At 30.8% G+C, this 18,000-nt stretch overlaps 3 protein-coding genes across 6 annotated transcripts in view; 2 read left to right on the forward strand and 1 right to left on the reverse strand.

The window, feature by feature from the left end:
• Nucleotides 1–6,532, forward strand: part of LOC113511322 (sodium- and chloride-dependent transporter XTRP3) — a 43,248-nt gene extending 36,716 nt beyond the window's left edge. For 2 of the 3 annotated variants that reach the window (XM_052900324.1, XM_052900325.1), the window contains exon 14: nucleotides 344–481. Coding sequence is in view for 1 of the 3 variants with exons in the window: in XM_026894955.3 (XP_026750756.2) it covers nucleotides 344–496 (153 nt within the window). In the remaining 2 variants the exon portion in view is untranslated. Of the gene's footprint in view, nucleotides 1–343 lie in introns of all 3 variants that reach the window. The other variant, XM_026894955.3, reaches the window with a different exon arrangement.
• A 1,018-nt stretch (nucleotides 6,533–7,550) lies between these two features.
• Nucleotides 7,551–13,491, reverse strand: LOC113511158 (NF-kappa-B inhibitor-interacting Ras-like protein). 2 transcript variants are annotated; one of them, XM_026894767.3, is made up of 3 exons: nucleotides 12,902–13,491; nucleotides 11,632–11,801; nucleotides 7,551–10,987 (listed from the first exon to the last, which is right to left on the reverse strand). In XM_026894767.3, exons 1-3 carry the CDS (start codon nucleotides 13,122–13,124, stop codon nucleotides 10,727–10,729), a joined length of 654 nt encoding a protein of 217 aa, XP_026750568.1. In that variant the 5' UTR covers nucleotides 13,125–13,491; the 3' UTR covers nucleotides 7,551–10,726. The 2 variants fall into 2 exon arrangements, with proteins under 2 accessions (XP_026750568.1, XP_026750569.2); XM_026894768.3 differs by having other exon boundaries at nucleotides 12,914–13,487.
• Nucleotides 13,492–13,880: 389 nt separating this feature from the next.
• On the forward strand, nucleotides 13,881–17,879 carry LOC113511063 (dolichol-phosphate mannosyltransferase subunit 1). The gene is made up of 5 exons (XM_026894645.3): nucleotides 13,881–14,176; nucleotides 14,259–14,469; nucleotides 15,152–15,342; nucleotides 15,825–15,908; nucleotides 16,558–17,879. Exons 1-5 carry the CDS (start codon nucleotides 14,049–14,051, stop codon nucleotides 16,691–16,693), a joined length of 750 nt encoding a protein of 249 aa, XP_026750446.1. The 5' UTR covers nucleotides 13,881–14,048; the 3' UTR covers nucleotides 16,694–17,879.
• The last annotated feature ends 121 nt before the right edge of the window (nucleotides 17,880–18,000 follow it).

Below are 18,000 nucleotides of genomic sequence, written 5' to 3' on the forward strand. Positions count from 1 at the left end.
GTGTTTGCATGGCTGTGTTTCGGTTTGAAGGGTGGGATCTGGCGTGAATTTACAGGGTACAGAGGAACAACACCTGAGCCCTCAGGAATGGCAACGCATTGGGGGTATCATGGACGAAACAGTATACTCTGTTATGTCCATGGTACTGCTCATGTCATAGTCATGGTGAGCCGTCAGCTTGTTTGCCATTCTAAGTTGTATAAAAAAAAGACAATTTTTCAATAATTTTACGGTTAAGACCTTAAAACGACTGAATAATGACGTCTTTTTAGACTCGCAAACGCTACTATAGTACTCGAGAAGATATGTATATATTTAATTAAAATAAAACATGTCTTTACAGTCCTCAGATAGCGAAGATGGGATCCGTACATCGGGCCGTTTCGAAGACTCGAGCAGCGACGAGGAAATATTAAATACTCGAACTGGACGCCTCGCTATGAAGCCGATTGGCCGTAAGCCCACCACATTTAAAATGGATGTTAATAATGATTGACGGGTAGTTTGTTTCTCAAACTTTCGACTACACTGGACTCCATAGCTGTCCACATTATTATTTTAATAACTTATACTTTCCATAAAAGGAGGATATTATTTTATCATTGCCACGTTGGCTAGAAAGAGTGGTATAACGTTTTATATCGAGTAATGGTGTATGTTCTTTGTTTTCTCAGTTGCGTCTAACAAAATCATGGGATTGAAAAGAAGTTATGGCACTTTGTAATCTTACTTCTTCCTTAATTCTTACTTATAAAAGAAAACAAGAATATTAGACCCAATACACCATTGTTAAAATACATCACATCGCTACTCTATATATGAGTATCAGATACTGAAATTAAAGAGAGAATTGATAGACGATTAACAGTCGTCAAAAGAAATGGCTGTAGAGTAGATGATATTTCACTGTTACCACCGAATATTTTACCAGTAAGAATAAGGCACATATATGAAATAGTAATACATAACTAAATACTGCCGATCGGCTACAAAGCGATCCCGTCCCGGCATCTCCAAACTGATATTAAAAGTATTTTTAATGTCGGACATAAAACAATTTTAAAATATATTTTAGTAGTTACAAGTACAGCGGGGGCACTTTTAACGCAATGGATTTGGAATCAAATATTTCGAGATTTAGTCCACAATTAATAGACGTTGAATACAAGGGTCTATATAAAACGCACATTGGCTCAAATGAGAGGAAGAAAGCTAAGTAGGAAACAAAGAGATCCATTTATTTTTACAATATCCTCTATATTATCCAGAGATATTAGATAAGTACATATAATAATTCACGTGATATCAGAGTAATGACCTTCTGGTATGTTTGAATGCGTCAAAAGTTACCCCGCAAATTTTCGAAATTGTTTTAGGTGTCTACTCAAAACGTCATAGCTGGATTTTGTTTACCAGTTTACATAGGATTACCATTCAAGACAACCATACAAATTACCATCACATCTCTTTTTTATCATTTAAATATATATTTTATATTTGTCTGTTAATTTCTTTTATACATATGTATTGAGATTTTTATATATTACATAGAGTGATTACAAAAAAATTAATGTTTTTCTCTGAGAAACATGAGTTGAGAAATAATAAAATATTTCGAGCCTTCCATGCTAACACACTACATCTAGTATCAAGTTACTATGGCAGTCGAAAAATTTTTGTTATATTACCTTGTACTTGGAGAAAAATCTATTGGTAAAGGATGCCAATTATCTCTCTATTCAACTCTATTGGTAAAGGATGCCAATTATCTCTTACTGTAAGTCGACTCATCTCATTATTCACACGGAATGAGGCAGAGCTAAGTGGGCTTTTATTTTAGAGTCGTATTTCACAATACGCGGTAGCACGGTGACGTACGCAACTCTAAATACGTGTCAATTTTGGATTAAAATTAGATCTTAAGATGACTAAAGAGTGACGTCATTTTAAAGTCGTAGTTCGCACCGTACTACTGGAGTACTAAAATCGAAAAATGTAGCAAAGTATTTCTTTAAATAAGGCCTGCACTGAACTATTTAGTGGGTATATATTACGCAGTATACGATGTATATTTCACATACAAAATTTCTTCTTTATTTCTTCTTTTTTTTCTTTGTACTTATTTTTCAGTGTACTTGCTCAACATATATATATGCGTTATAGTATATCATTGTAGGTGTTTTATTGTGACTAACTGAAGGAAGTAAAAAGTGTAGGTACGCCGGGGCCATGTCTTGTTGGATTTAAAAACCTGAGCGTACATAAAGTGGAATTTTATCCACGGACAATATATCCCTGATCTACGTAAGCTATTATAGAAAATCTTGCAAAATCAATTCTAATACTTAGTCCCCACTACACTACGAAATCTCATTTCGTAACTTTAAAACTAGTGAATTGCAGGCCTGGGTTTAATACATTACAAGATTGATGTATTATCCTTCAATGAAAGCAAGTGAGCAATTTTATTATAAGACATACAAATGTGGTTGTGTTCAGGTTTTTGATTGCAATGCTCTTAAAATTTGCGTACAATTAACTTAGTAGCCTGTTTAGGCATAATTTCTGATTATTATAATCATATAGGTCGACTGACAGAGAATGTTACGTTTGCCCTTTGCATCATACATTTTTTTTTTATTCCTAATGTAATAATTAAATTAAAAAAAAAAGAAACTTTTAGTCATAGAGCCCAATTTTTGCTACTTATGATTTGAAACTTAATAACTTGAGATAAGGTTTACTTTGAATGAAATTCGGGCATTCATCTATAGGTATTATTCATCATTAATGTAGAAGATCATTCATTAGATTTTAAGGAATGAGTGAATTAATCAGATGGTTCTATTGTAGAATTGTAGAACTGAGGTATGGAAAGGAGGGGACGATATTGATAGGTTTTTATAACGGCCGAATAAATAACTTTAATTTATAGCTCTGTCTGGGTTACGATTCTTGCCATGTCAAAGAAAAAAAAAAGCATTGCGATGTATCATGTATTTGATAAATAAATTCCAGTGAGTTACCAGCCGTCACCGAATTAGTGTTGATGTCTTATTTATATGGATTTCATTCTATGTATCAATGTTCATTGAGAACCACAAAGGTAAAAACACAATCAGTCAAAATATTCAAGTATTCAATTTATAAAGTACAGGAGAGTAACATCCGAGTCCTCAGGAATGGCAACACATGCGGGGTATCATGGGCGAAACAGTATACTCTGTTATGTCCGTGGTACTGCTCATGTCTATAAACGACGGTTACCACTTTCCATCAGGTGGACCGTCAGCTTATTTGCCATTCTTATTTGCATAAAAAAAAGTACGAATACCCTTTAGATGGTGTAGATAGTACCTAAATACATGATAGAATCGTTCTTTGTACATCACGTTTCATTCGAAGTAATTATGATCGAATTAAAATATGACTAATTTAATTATAGGTGTGTTGGATTTGTAAACGGAACGGTTAAGGATGGTCAATAAAGTAGAATGTTTTAGCGCTAAGTTGTTGATCACTTTCTAGTGAATTGTTGAATTCATGTCATTTTACGCACTCAATAGGGAATACTGGCTATTCGGAAATAAATAAAAATATATATAACATTCTCAGATAGTTTGGGCAAATAAAAAAAAAAATCATTGAAAAATTAATTACTTTGGCCTATATTTTTAAACACCAGAACTCCATACAAAACTACAATAATATAACTGGACTCATAAAATTGGTAATATCACTCATATGGATAATTAAGCCGGCAACATAACACCTGAGTGCATTTTCTTAGCCTTACATACTTTAAGTATTTATAGTTGATCGTTAAGCCGTTAAGGAATCTCGTCATTACCAAATTTATAGAATTAAGTATAGACAGTGCTTATTAAGCACATTAAATATAGTAAACGTAGAAAAATATCAAGGATATTGTAATAAAAATGCTTAATTATCGCTAATCACCGTTAATAAATCAAATTAGTTCGATGGAGACGCCCTCTGTCACGTGAGCAGCTGCAACAGTCAATAAATGCCTCTAACTGTAATTAAGGATTATATTTGTAAGCATATTTTTATTTTTTAATTAATTGTTTGTTTTCTAAAAATGTAAACGCATACGAAAACGATGTCTCAATCTCATATCTGTTACAATTAAAAATAACGGAAAATCCGAAATCATTTTTTAGTTAAAATGGACAATTCAAAGAACATGTGTTAAGGAAAAAATAGTCGAACATTTTAATTTATAACTATGAAATATTAATATTTTTATTTTAATGAGATTGTATTTTATATAAAAAACCAATGGCCCAGCTAGTTTAAGACACCTATTTTGCTTAGATTATTTTATTTATTTATTATTTTTATCAATCATATTTTATTTATATCAGCGTAATGGAACATAATGTAATGCAAAACATTTTAATATTTTTTAGTAATTTTACTAACCTGATATAATGCCCAGAATACACCATCAATCTAGTTTTACATAGAGCTCATAGATCTATATACATTATAGGAGGATGCTAATGAATTAGCAGATCTGATTGAGAGATCTTAACAACCTCATTTTTTAAGCAGATTGGGCATAAAGTAATTAATACAACAGAAATTATTAAATTGATATGACAGTAGGTACCATTACTGGTATCCATGTATTTTATATGAAACAGCTGTGGCAAACAAATATATGACACACAAAAAATGTATTAAAAAGTACCACCACACGTCATATCAAATCAAAATAATAAAAAATTATGTTATTTTTATTCTGTGCTATCCATCAAATATTGTACTTATTACAAAGTGCAATATATAGTTATAATGTTTCATGCCAATCATTAGATAATAATCGTAATAATATGGATTTAAATAAAAACTGAGGTAGCATGGCAACACTAGTGACTCTAAAGAGATGTCATTTTAACGTCGCGACCTTAAAATGACTTTAGAATGACGTTTCTATATTCACAGACGTCACCATATACGCGTAAAGACACTTTAAGTGTTGAGCATTTATTGTCCGATAAATACTCGAAGCAACCAAATAGTACATCATAATACCTAATTAAGTAGCTACTCATAAGTGATACTTACAAGGGAATATTTATTTTACATAGTTAAATTACTAATTTATTAATAAATTTTATTATTAACTTAATTCATATTATTCTATTATTAAAATATTGGATTATATTAATAAATTTCAGATTATGACTATGTGTCACAAAAGATTTAATATTAATAATTTAAAGTAACAAATTTCAATTATATTGTTCTCTCAACTACGTTAAAATGCATTTTAATAATAAAATTATAATTAAAATAATTAATCAAAATTAAATTTCAAATCAAACTCTGGGTAAGTATACACACTGAAGTTTCAAATATTTAATGGAAACGTTAGGTATTTTATTAAGTATAGAACTTAATTTAAAATTAAGGGACTGTGTTCCAAGAAACCGTTAAAACACTTTACACTTAGATTATATAGATAGAGCATTGAGTGTTAACGTGTCAACATTTTGTCAGCTATATTAACATTTGAACGATTTTTTTTTTTATCGCGCCTATTTTTAATTGTTACAAGTACTTGGATTAAAAAATTTCCAGATCAAATCGATTTCTTAAAATTGAATTGAAAACTATTAACATACATGTATAATTAAAAAAAAACTATAAAATTTTCAAATACATACCTTGCTCTTTCAAATACATTCTGGATAATTTTGTATCATTATTTTTTAATTTAATATTACAATGTAATTTCTCCCATATACTGAGTAATAAATGTACAATACGGTTACTGGTAATATTGACCTGTTTTTTGAGATTTGTACGGTGACACTCTATCTATATAATCTAGGGCTTTATATAACGTTATCAAAGATTAGACTGGGATGCTTTTATGGTTCTAATTTTAAATGCTAATTGCTTGTTAAGAATAAAAACTTTTAAAATGTATGTACCCAAATCATTGTTACAATGAAATTAAATTTGAGGCATCACTAAATTAAATTCATACAATATTAGTAATATTATAATTTGTACTTAATTCGCGTTTTATAAACAACTGCATTATGATTGTTCGCTTAACTTAAAGCAAGATATTTATGTTCTTATTATACTTAATATTAAATTAAAAATTTTAATTCTATAACTGTCAAAAACATAGTTTCATTTGATACATTCTTTTTTTTTTTTAATATGAACTAATACATAATCTTTAAATTATCATTTTAATTCGAAAATTAATTTCATTTCCAAACAACAACAATAATTTAGTTTAGTGATGCATTTAAAGTAACAGTTGGCAAGTTTATATAACGATATGCCTAAACTGCAATGACAACCCAGCCTTCACGTAGGTACTTAGAATACGAAATAGTTCTATAAAGCATGCTCAAACAAGAGCTACGTGTTTTAGTAGATAGCTTGGGATCACATCCCGTTCTAGTTGTAGAAAACCAATGATATTATATTATAAGACTATTGTAATTACATTTTGAAATGTAAAATTAAAATTGCTACATAATTATGTTGTTTTATTACCTATATATTTCATTACCTATATACAGATAGAATGTGTTAAAGGAAATTTATTAATATCTATTTTTTTATGCAACTAAGAATGGCAAACAAGCTGACGGCCCTGATGGAAAGTGGTAACCGACGCCTATACACATGAGCAGTACCATGGACATAAAGACATAGAGTATACTGTTTCGCCCATGATACTCCCCATGCGTTGCTATTCCTGAGGACTCGAGTGTTATTCCTCTGTACCCTATAAATTCACTGCCATATTCCACTCTTCAAACCGAAACATAGCCATGTAAATACGACTGCTTCATGGTAGAAACACGATAATAAAGTTTCTCTATACGAACTCACTGTGTTTTGTCGTTTCCGACAATTGTTTCGACTTCATCCGGATGTCTTCTTCGGGAGGTATACAGCACTTGACGAAATAGTGTCTTGTTTCACACTGCGAGCTGCAGCTCGCATAGGTCGTGATGGCGTCGGTGCAGGCAGAGCTGGGGGCGGTGACCAAAGAACCTGGTGTTGTCGAAGATGAGTAGCTGTATCTCGTGTAGTTATCGTTTTTTTTTTTTTATATGTATATGGACATCGGATTAAAATGAACATAAAATAAAAAATATTTATGTAAAAAAACAGGCATTCAATCATGACAAAATTCATACACGGAATCTGTACGGTAGTTAACTCAATTGGATATAAAAAGACATACATACATAAATACCACTTTGGATGGATATCTCTATCTCGAATTACGACCGAAGGTATGTATCAATAAATGTAAAGATACAACTTATTTATTTTTTATTGTACACAAAAAATTACAAACATATAATATATATTAAATACAGATGTACAACAGGCGAGCTTAACTCTGTAAGAGTTCTCTTCCAGCAAACCCTGGAAACTACCTTAGTAGGTAATTCAAATACACGCCAAATAATACAAAAACCTTTTATGATAAAATAAAAAAAAAAGTATTTTTGGGAGTCAAATAAAAGTAATTATTATTCTCAATACTTTATTAAGATATTTCATTCACAAAAATATTTCAATATCAATTAATGTAGATATAAATACACCACATATAATTAAATTTATTTCTCAATTTATGTCATGTATAATTTAGATCTGTTTTTTTTATATATATATATATATTATATCTAGCAATAAATACTTAAAAATACATTAAAAGTAAAATTTAAAGTCCATACAGTGTCTGTAAACACCGGTACCTCGGGTTTCCCTACTGAGGCGAAACAAGACAATTCTGTGTTCTGAAATTTGCTAATTATACCTCTATGTCTTGAAAGACAGTAAAATAATACGTAGTAGCCGTTTCCTTCTCTTGGCAATTAAAATATAATTTGAAATTTAATAAAGACAACAAAATACAAGTATTTTAAATATTATTATATGTTCAATATAAAATTGGCGCCCAACGTGGGACACAAATTTACATGTAAATGGAAAGTGACTATTGAGCACATTTAAAAGTAATACAATTAAGAAGCTTACTGCCAATTTATCTATATGAGAGCGCTTTTTCTTCTTTCCTTTTTTACGCTATTGTATTACAAACAATTACGCATTCATAAGTTATTCCCATACATATATACTCAAAAAACAATTTTATTAAATCCAATCATTTCCCGCCTATAATCTAAGTTCCCGCCATTTTCCTATAATTTTTCGTCAATCTTTTATCCAAATTTAATCACTGCTTATAGTCTATAGTAAAAAGGGAGAATGTAAGTTATGAAAAAAAAACCGCCATTGAGAAATATTTTTATGCTATTTTTTTGTCAGTAGACCTCCAATGACTATTTGCTATTGTATACGTTGTAGCACAGTGTCGCCACCTTTGCAGAGTTTATGTAGATTATTCTATTACAGTTCATAGCAGTCGCAGAAGCGACGGCGTGTACGACAAAAATGCAAGCTACCAGTGTTACCAGATACTATAGTATTAATTTAAAGCTATTATTATAAAATTTTAGCTAATTAATTTTATCTACTATTTACAGCCAATTCATTTTAAATATATTGCACTATGAAGTTTTTGTTTTACTTAAGTACCCTCTATTTACAAGCACAGCATGTTATTTAAAAAGTAAGTACTAAAGTTCTATAATCTATGCCCCTTGACTTTACAAATTCATGATGACAGTGATGATCAAATTAGGGGCTGAATAAATAACAAAAAAAAAAACTACACAAATAAAAAAAAAATGTTCGCAATTATAAATAAACAATACGAGTATAAGAAATTTAAATTTTAAATTACATCACATAAGATTGTAGGAAATGTATAATAAATTAATTTTCTAATAATAAATAAATAATAAATCTAATAAAACATGCTACAAGAATATCTAATTCGAGTTTTTAATTAAGTTTTTAGTTAATACTATCATTGTGATATTCACAATTTTTGAGAATATTGTTATTACACTATTTAAGTACAATTGTGTATAGGTAGAATATATCACTGTATACAGTTCATTTTCAAAAAGATCATTTGAAAAGAGGTAAGTTATAAAGAAATATACACTAAAAAAAACTAAAAATAATTGTCAATGGTTCAATGAAGAATGTATATGACTTCTTTTTGAATTTAATCGTAAATAATGTATATAATACTAGCTCTTACATGCGACTTTGTCTACGTGAGCGGGATGTTTACTGACCAAATTAAATTAATGGCCTATATCCTTCTCGATCCTATATAGGATATGTATTATAAATTTCATAGTTATTGGTTAAGCCGTTTAGGCGATACAAAGTAACTCAATTTTAACTTGTATAATATTAATAAGGATTTACTTGTTAAATAATAACAGTTGTGTTTGCATGGCTGTGTTTCGGTTTGAAGGGTGGGATATGGCGTGAATTTACTGGGTACAGAGGAATAACATCTGAGTCCTCAAAAATGGCAACGCATGGGAGGTATCATGGACGAAACAGTATACTCTGTTATGTCCGTGGCACTGCTCATGTCTAAAGGCGACGGTTACCACTTTCCATCAGGTGGGCCGACAGCTTGTTTGCCATTCTAAGTTGTATAAAAAAAAGCGGCAAATAACGACATATCAGCTTATGAAGTCCGAGATAATAAGATCAGGAATTGAAATCACAAAATAAACTTTAGAAATTCATTTTTGGATTCTTTAAAAATAATTATCACTTGTTTCGTGCCGTGGACAGTTTCTATCGTTCAGTAAGCCATGTCAGCGATATAAAAATACAATACTAGAGGGCACCACTAACACATGAACAGATATTATGTAAATAATCAAGTACAATCATTGATAATGACATAATTTAGTCCTGGAGTATAACATTGCAACCGAGTGCCAGCTATGCCTATAGGCGACAATTACCATCTTCTATTAGGCGGTAATACAGTGAACGCTCTATATAAGCAATACTTTTTATATTTTATTTATTCTACACAGCTTAATTAGTAAAAGAAATAAGTAAAAATATATTCCAGACATTCCAGTATTTTTATCCTTTAAACTCCTTTTTTTCCTATAAACTACCTAGTAACTTTTCCCAATAAGATTTTTATTTATTTTACTTAGTTCAAATGTGTTGCTTATATAGAGCGTTCACTGTAGTACCTTATATGCATACTATATCCACATTACGTACCAACCTTATCGGTTTTATTAAAAAAATAATAACTTACAGCAATAAAAATTGTTACAGCATTAACAACGATCGAAATTCAAAAAGACGTCCACAATTTCAAAATGGGGTTTTAGAACTGTTGGAAATAGATATTATTAAGAGTACATTAATAATGATAAACTACCAGTATGGATGGTAATGAAGATATGATGGTAATGAGAATGGTAATGAGGTGGTAATGAGAAATGATGAAGATGGTAATGAAGATATGGCTAGTATGGGAAGCAGTGTCCCTCTTAAAACATCACTAAAGCCAAACTGCGGTTGCCAATCCGCCTGCCAAACGTGGCAACTACTGCTAACACCCCCTTTATGGGGAGACCTATATTCAACTGTGAATGGTTGTTATGGTGATAATGAATGCTAATGATTTCGATTTAACCTTGTATAGTTGCTGGCAAAAGGCGAAACTAAATCCAACAGTTCCAAATCCTAATAGAGCTACCAACCTTCACGGTTGATAGCAGAAAGGGCATAGATTGAAAATATACTGTTACATAGCGTCACTCCTATTATTCTTTTGAGTCAACTTGCTCAACGTACTAAGTTGTGGGAACGCTGTCTTATTTTGTACTGGATTGAGCTTTGAGGTCATGAATATGAAAGGTTCATAAAGTGAGGGTCGATCCATTGCGGATACCTCAAAGTGCCGAACTTTCTCTCTGGCACACCAGTTGGAGGCTTTCGAACATGTGTTCTCGAGACTGTTGATGTCATCAGGGCCAGTACGGTTGCCAATGACTAGCATTACTACCTGTAAAAAAGTAACAATATATGACTTTCTTTTACCCGCGACTTTGTGCACATAACTATAATATACCACTGAGGTAGCAAACAAGTATATGGCCCTCCTGATGGTAAGCGGTTAAATACAGCATAACCTATGAATGCCTGCAATACCAGAGGCATTACACATTATTGTTAACCCTGAAGAAACCTCTTTACCTCTTTTTTGAAGAATCCCATACTGTAATAATATATTGATTAACTGAGACAGAAAGCAGGTCTTCTCCATTCGAAATAATATGTGAATACATATGGGAAATTGATGATGATGATTGTTTAAACAGTTAAAACGCCAATAAACAATCAGTTTCATAATTGTAACACTAATTATAACAATATGGTCAATTAATAATTAAGGTAGATTGTCGATATTTAAATGTCCGGCTCGAAGGACCAAGGAAATGTTTATGAAAAATATGGTATTTTGATTCTCATATATTGACATAGGTATTAGTAATTATTTGTAAACAAGCAACATTAATTTTACAAATAACTTTAAGGCATACTATTTGCAATAAGTAGATAAATACCTTTTCTCTGATTAAAATTTCCAGCACATCTATGAAACTTTTCTTTATTAGATTAATTTTTTTTCTAATAAGAAAATTATACCTCTTTTTTATCCTTATTTCTGTCTATATCTTTCTTCAGGTACATCAGAACATCGAGTGACTCTGGCTTTGTGGTGTCATATACCATAACAAATCCTTCAGCGAAGCCAAGGTAATGCCTCTGGAGGACTTGGTTGGCTGTTAGCTGCATTGTCGGTGATTGTGGTGGACCTATGGATGAACAAAATAGATATTTATTCACTAAAAAAATATTCTTATTTTTATTTAGGTTTCAATTTCCCTAAATGTAATAGATAAAGATCTTACACCACTTAAATCACTTTATTAAATATTTTTTCAATAGATATGTACAATAGTAAAGTAGAATGAACAGGCATTAGCTGAGGTATTAAGGCAGATAAAAGGTAATACAAAGTAATGATATTCAACTATAACTGAAATGGAATTTAAGATTAAAGATGTAAACAAAGAGGTTACCATGTCAAAAATATAAATGACTTTGTGTAGTATATCAAATATATATATTATTCATGTCTATGGATGACACTTTCCATTAGGTGGATGACTGGCTTTTTTACCATTCTAATTTGCGTAAAAAAATTATCTATTTAAATTAATCTAAACATTTATTATTAATTAGGTTAGAATTCTTATAATATTGGCAATAAGATAGTTACTTTGAACATTTGGATCACTTTTTTCTATACTTGTGAGGGTCTCATTTTGTTATTATATTTGGTTTCTGCCGAATATGTAAAATTACATATAATATCAATTCTGAAAGATAAATCTTACATAAAATACAACCCATAACATAAAATAATTCAGCAGTAAAATATAAATATTAATTGCATATAAGCCATGGTAGTTTTTATATAATTAACAATTAACAAGAGTAATTTTTTTATGATACTTGACTAGCAAATAAGCTGTCGGCCCACTTGATGATGATAATGGTAATTGTTAAGTTTTTTGCAGGTTCTTCTCAATAGGCAAAAAAAAAAAACAGTGAATCATAAAACATTACGATTTAAAGGAGCCTGTTAACAAGTGTATTTAAATAAAAATTATTTCTGTTCCATTCAAATATTTTCTAAAAAATGAAAAAATATTAGTGACTATAATATAAATTTTATATTTATGTTAAGAGACATGATCAAAGAACTTCTTGTGAGCAAATGATGCCTGATAAGCAAAAATGGAAGAGAAAGTCAGTGACGTTCTTTGAAAGTTGTGATACCTCTAAGCAGTGAGATAAAAGCTAAGAAATAATGATGATTCCGTATTTAAATTATAAAACGATTTGAAACCTTTCAACTCGCCTGTAAGCGGAGGCTCGAGTCCCGCAGTGTCATAGAAACAAACACGCTCCTTCGTACCCCTATCCGTTTCAATATTAGCCACGTAAATGTCTTCTATAGTAGGATAAAATGACGATTTCATATTTACATTTCCATATATTAGTTGCTCCAGTATAGCAGTTTTGCCCACCCCTTTCATGCCACAAATAACCACTTTACTTGTTTTGCCCATTTTTATTGAAATTCTATGTAAAAGGAAGAAAGTTAATCAATCGTAAACATGCTTTTTAAAGTGATGAGTTATGTGAAACCTGTTTTTATTTTTCACATTATTTATTTATGAATTGTGTTTCAAAAGTATATTGTTTTATATATTACTTTAATCCAACATATGGTAACAATAATAAATTATCAGAGAGCTATAGAAAATTTCGTAACATTTAGGACTGCAGCGAAGTACAGCATAGAGAGATTATTCCATTTAAAAGTTGGCATTCCCCTCACAGTCAAAACTGGGTAATAAATGTATGCAACCACGTAGAAGTATTAATCTAATTCAATGTATAAAAATTCATCGTTTTTCAACTATTATACAATGTTTCCATTAAAAACATCGATATTGATAGGCGTCATAAAAATATACCTATTGTATACAATTGTCAAATACACTAAACCCCTCCAGTTTAGGGGGGGGGGGGGGGGAATTGTTAGTAATGGGTTCTAAAAACCCCATTGCTCTAGTAATATACTCTATTGGGTCGACCTCCACGCGGTTCCCCTGGAAACCATCGTGGTTAATTCTTATCAAATTCTTCATGATGGGTCAATTGATCTGCTTTTATCTGGTTGCATAGAATTTAAACAAATATATTTTTTCAAAATAATGCGGACGTGGTTTGATAGACTTATAGTACCTAGTTTTCGGATTTGACATTGCATTTGACAGCTTTCAGAAACCGTCAGTTAGGTGACATTGACACTTCTTCGTCTACATTAAACTTGAAGAAAACATTTTTGTTTTATACAGTATTCTTTTCTTTATCTCTTTCTATGACATTACAAACTTATTAGAATTGAGTCATCTATTTTTCATAGTAAAGTAAAATATACAAAATTATTGATACAATAAACTTTTTTTGATTGATTGACGGCGAGTATGTCGGTCACTGCACTAGATTCTGAAATTACGAAAAGTGATAAATATTCAATTTTATTGCCCACTTACAATGAAAGGGAGAATTTGCCAATAATAATATGGTTGATTATTAAGTATTTAGACAACAGGTAATGTCTTGCAACATTATCACTTCATAACTTCTGTTATTTGTACCTATGTACTTCTAATATTTTATGCTAATTTTTTCAGCGGTTATGATTACGAAGTAATTGTGATCGACGATGGAAGTCCAGACGGTACTTTGGAAGTCGCGAAGCAACTTCAAAAGATCTACGGATCCAATAAAATAGTGTTACGCCCTCGTGAGAAAAAATTGGGTTTGGGCACAGCTTACATACACGGTATAAAACATGCGACCGGCAATTTTATAATTATAATGGACGCTGATTTGAGCCATCATGTGAGCACTTGTATTATTAACCTTTTTATATGTGTTATTTATAAATACTAGTGAGCATTCATCATGCACTCATTAATACCTGGGAGGAGAAAGGTATTGTTTAGTAATACAAGCTACCAGTCCCATTTCTGGTAATATACCCTGTCAGGTAGATCTCCATGTGGTCCCCCTGGAAACCATTGTACTGAATTCCAGATGTATTCATCACGATGGGCTGAGTGACCTGTCTTTTCATTCTCATCTATCATCCCTTACTAATGCCCTGCCAGTGTATAATAGGTGGAGTTACCATTCCATTATTATCCATTACAAAAAAAAAAAACTCGTCAATAGCCATAGAACTATAATAATAATTGAAAAACATTGGAAATTGAAGTATGTATGTATTATTTCACTATTAGGGTGATAGCTTAGGTAATATTTGTTTGTCATCTAGGGATCCCAATAGTTACAATGCATCAAAAAAAAATCTATTGCTTGGGTACCTCCCATGTGTTGCCATTCCTGAGGACTCAGGTGTTATTATTAATTTATTAAATTACTAGTACATAAACATAAATTCTTATTTGTACATTAATATATTTATACACCAATAGTATACCAACATACCACATCACAGAAGCATACTGAAGATATGGGCAGCATTATCTTCTTAGATTGCTTAATTAATTTATTTTTTCAGCCCAAATTCATCCCAAAATTCATAGAACTGCAACGGGAGCATGACTATGATTTAGTATCAGGCACACGGTATAACAATGGGGGCGGTGTACACGGTTGGGACTTCAAGAGGAAGCTTATATCACGTGGCGCCAACTTCCTAACTCAGATACTGCTCAGGCCGGGTGCATCTGATCTAACTGGGTCATTCAGGTTAGTTATCAACACTTAGTTTTTTACATACTAGTTGTCATTAGAAACCAAAATGACTTTTTTTTTTATTGGTGATAATCTAAATAACTCCACCTGTGCTATCGGTATATGCTGGCGGGACACCAGTGAGAGATGAGAGGTGAGCATGAAAGCAGGTCAGTCACCCCATTATGAAGAATTTCACAAGAATTATGTATGATGGTTTCCAGGGTGAAGGCTGACCTGAGAGAGTACATTGCTAGCAATGGGACTCTTAAACCCCACTACCAACAATCCCATTCTCTCCAGTCAAAATGACTAGTATTTATTAATATTGGGGCTGTGAAGGGCCTAAATGACATGCTGCTATACTGGTTTTAATGAACATTTATATTTTATTATTGATGGATTGATATAGAACAAATTTAGGCTTAAGATATTTTCTGTAATAACCATCGCTACATACTATTCACATGATTAAAATGTTTTCTATCTGCTTTCAGATTGTACAAGAAGGATGTCCTTCAGAAGTTGGTGGATTGCTGTGTGTCCAAGGGCTATGTCTTCCAAATGGAAATGATAATTCGGTAACTATATGTGAAAAAGACTCTATTTTCTGCGCTGAGCCTCTCATTTGGGCCGTTGTGCGGTAACTATATGATTATAGGTGCTATTTTTCATAACCTATATTAAAATAACAGTAAAATCTTTATTCTAAAGATCAACATGAACTACATTTGTAATCGATGCAAATCAAAATTATTATAAACATAGGTTATGATGGTTCATGAAATAGCAAATTTTATGAAACTAATAAAATATTAGGTTAAGAGCCTAGAGAAATGGTATCTTAGAATTAATCCTGATATTACATATAATTAAATTATATTTAAATAGTGACTGACTAATCTAATATTTTAGAATCATTGTCTTTTTTTTTTTTGTTTTAGCACTCACCCATAGACAATAAAAAAGAAATTATATTATTTTCTAATATAACTATAATATTAATTAATAGAAAATGAAATGTTTTTGGTAAGGGTTCATCTACTAATCTTATACTAATAATACGTACTAATCTATAGTATTAGATGGACTGATTTTATAAATTTTAACTGTCATAATAACCAAATTGACTCCATTCTTAGAAAAAAAAAATTATTCATCTGTCAGGTCATTTAATACAAAATAACAATGCTCTTTATTTTCAGGGATGTTGCGTTTTTCTTTTTTCAGGGCCAGACAACTGGATTTTACAATAGGAGAAGTGCCAATAACATTTGTCGACCGCGTCTATGGCGAGTCCAAGCTCGGCGGCTCAGAGATCTTCCAGTTTGCTAAAGCGTTGCTGTATCTTTTTGCCACTACGTAACTGAAATCCACACAATTAAACCTTTCGATAGATTTACACACATCTGTCATGTACACATATGAGATAGAACGAGACCGCAACATCTGATATCTTGTTATTTTCATGTGCGCATAATGAAAACGTATTTGAATGAATGAACGAATGAAAAGTTTTACTTTCAAATAATGATACAGATTATAAAGATTAACAATATGTACACAAGCAAAATGAATACTTAATTATGTAAAAGCAAGATAAAGAGGAAACAATGGGCGGCCTTATCGCTAAATAGCCATCTTTTCCAAGCAACAATATAAATAAATGTATACTTTGCAATTTTAACAAACTTGTAATAATAAATTTTACTTGTCTAAGAATATTGCTCTTGTATATTCACTTTACTGCTTATTCTAATAGCCGCCATGAATATTCTGATGTGTATACAGTTCACCCAGCAGTGGATATAAAAAATGGATTCATTAAAAAAATAGCTCATTAATAAAAATAGGCAAGTGCAATTATAACTGTTGTATCAAAAAGGATTTAATCCTGTTAATATTATTAAAAAAAAACTTCAACAATTTTTATAAAATTATAATTAATTTTATTAAATTTTATTAATTTTAATATCTATCCTTTTTTGCCATTAAGACATTTTCAAATGTGTTTTTTTCTCAGTGCATCAATTTAAAGAATTCTGAGATTTATAGAATTAAATCATTGCCCCAGTACTAATTTTGATTGAAGATTGAATTGATTAGTTTTTTTTTTTTTTGATATTAAGCATTTATAATGTCAATATTTTGAGATGTAAAGTTGTACATATTTTTTAATTATTGTTATTCTTCCGTTGAATATACAAGAATAGCTTATTTTTCATTTACATTAACGCAAGAAAAGACATTATGTAATAATTTTATTTTTAAATATATAATGAAGTGATAGGGGATAGTTTTATACAGTGTATAATCAGAAAGCTGGTGATCTTTTTATTACAAATATTATTCTTTTCTTTACTAACCAAAATACATATCTGATATTGTTTTATGGTCACAAAGATATGTACAAGTAATATTTTCAAAATTAAATGTGATAATAACCACGAGCTTTCCGATTATAGATGAATGTGTGGAGACTGTTAATATATATAATTTATAATTGTCACATTAACAAATATTTAATAAATGATTGTTTTATATTTTGAAAATTGATTATATTTTTTACCAACACTATAATAGTACACCTTTAACAAACTCATTGAATCAGAAAGCAATCCTAGTATTTTATATGCTGTAACAAATCTGGGCAAGTTCATTACAATAATAAAC

Source organism: Galleria mellonella, unplaced genomic scaffold, assembly GCF_026898425.1.
Source record: "Galleria mellonella isolate WM207_F2 unplaced genomic scaffold, CSIRO_AGI_GalMel_v1 utg643, whole genome shotgun sequence".
Classification (NCBI taxonomy): domain Eukaryota; kingdom Metazoa; phylum Arthropoda; class Insecta; order Lepidoptera; family Pyralidae; genus Galleria; species Galleria mellonella.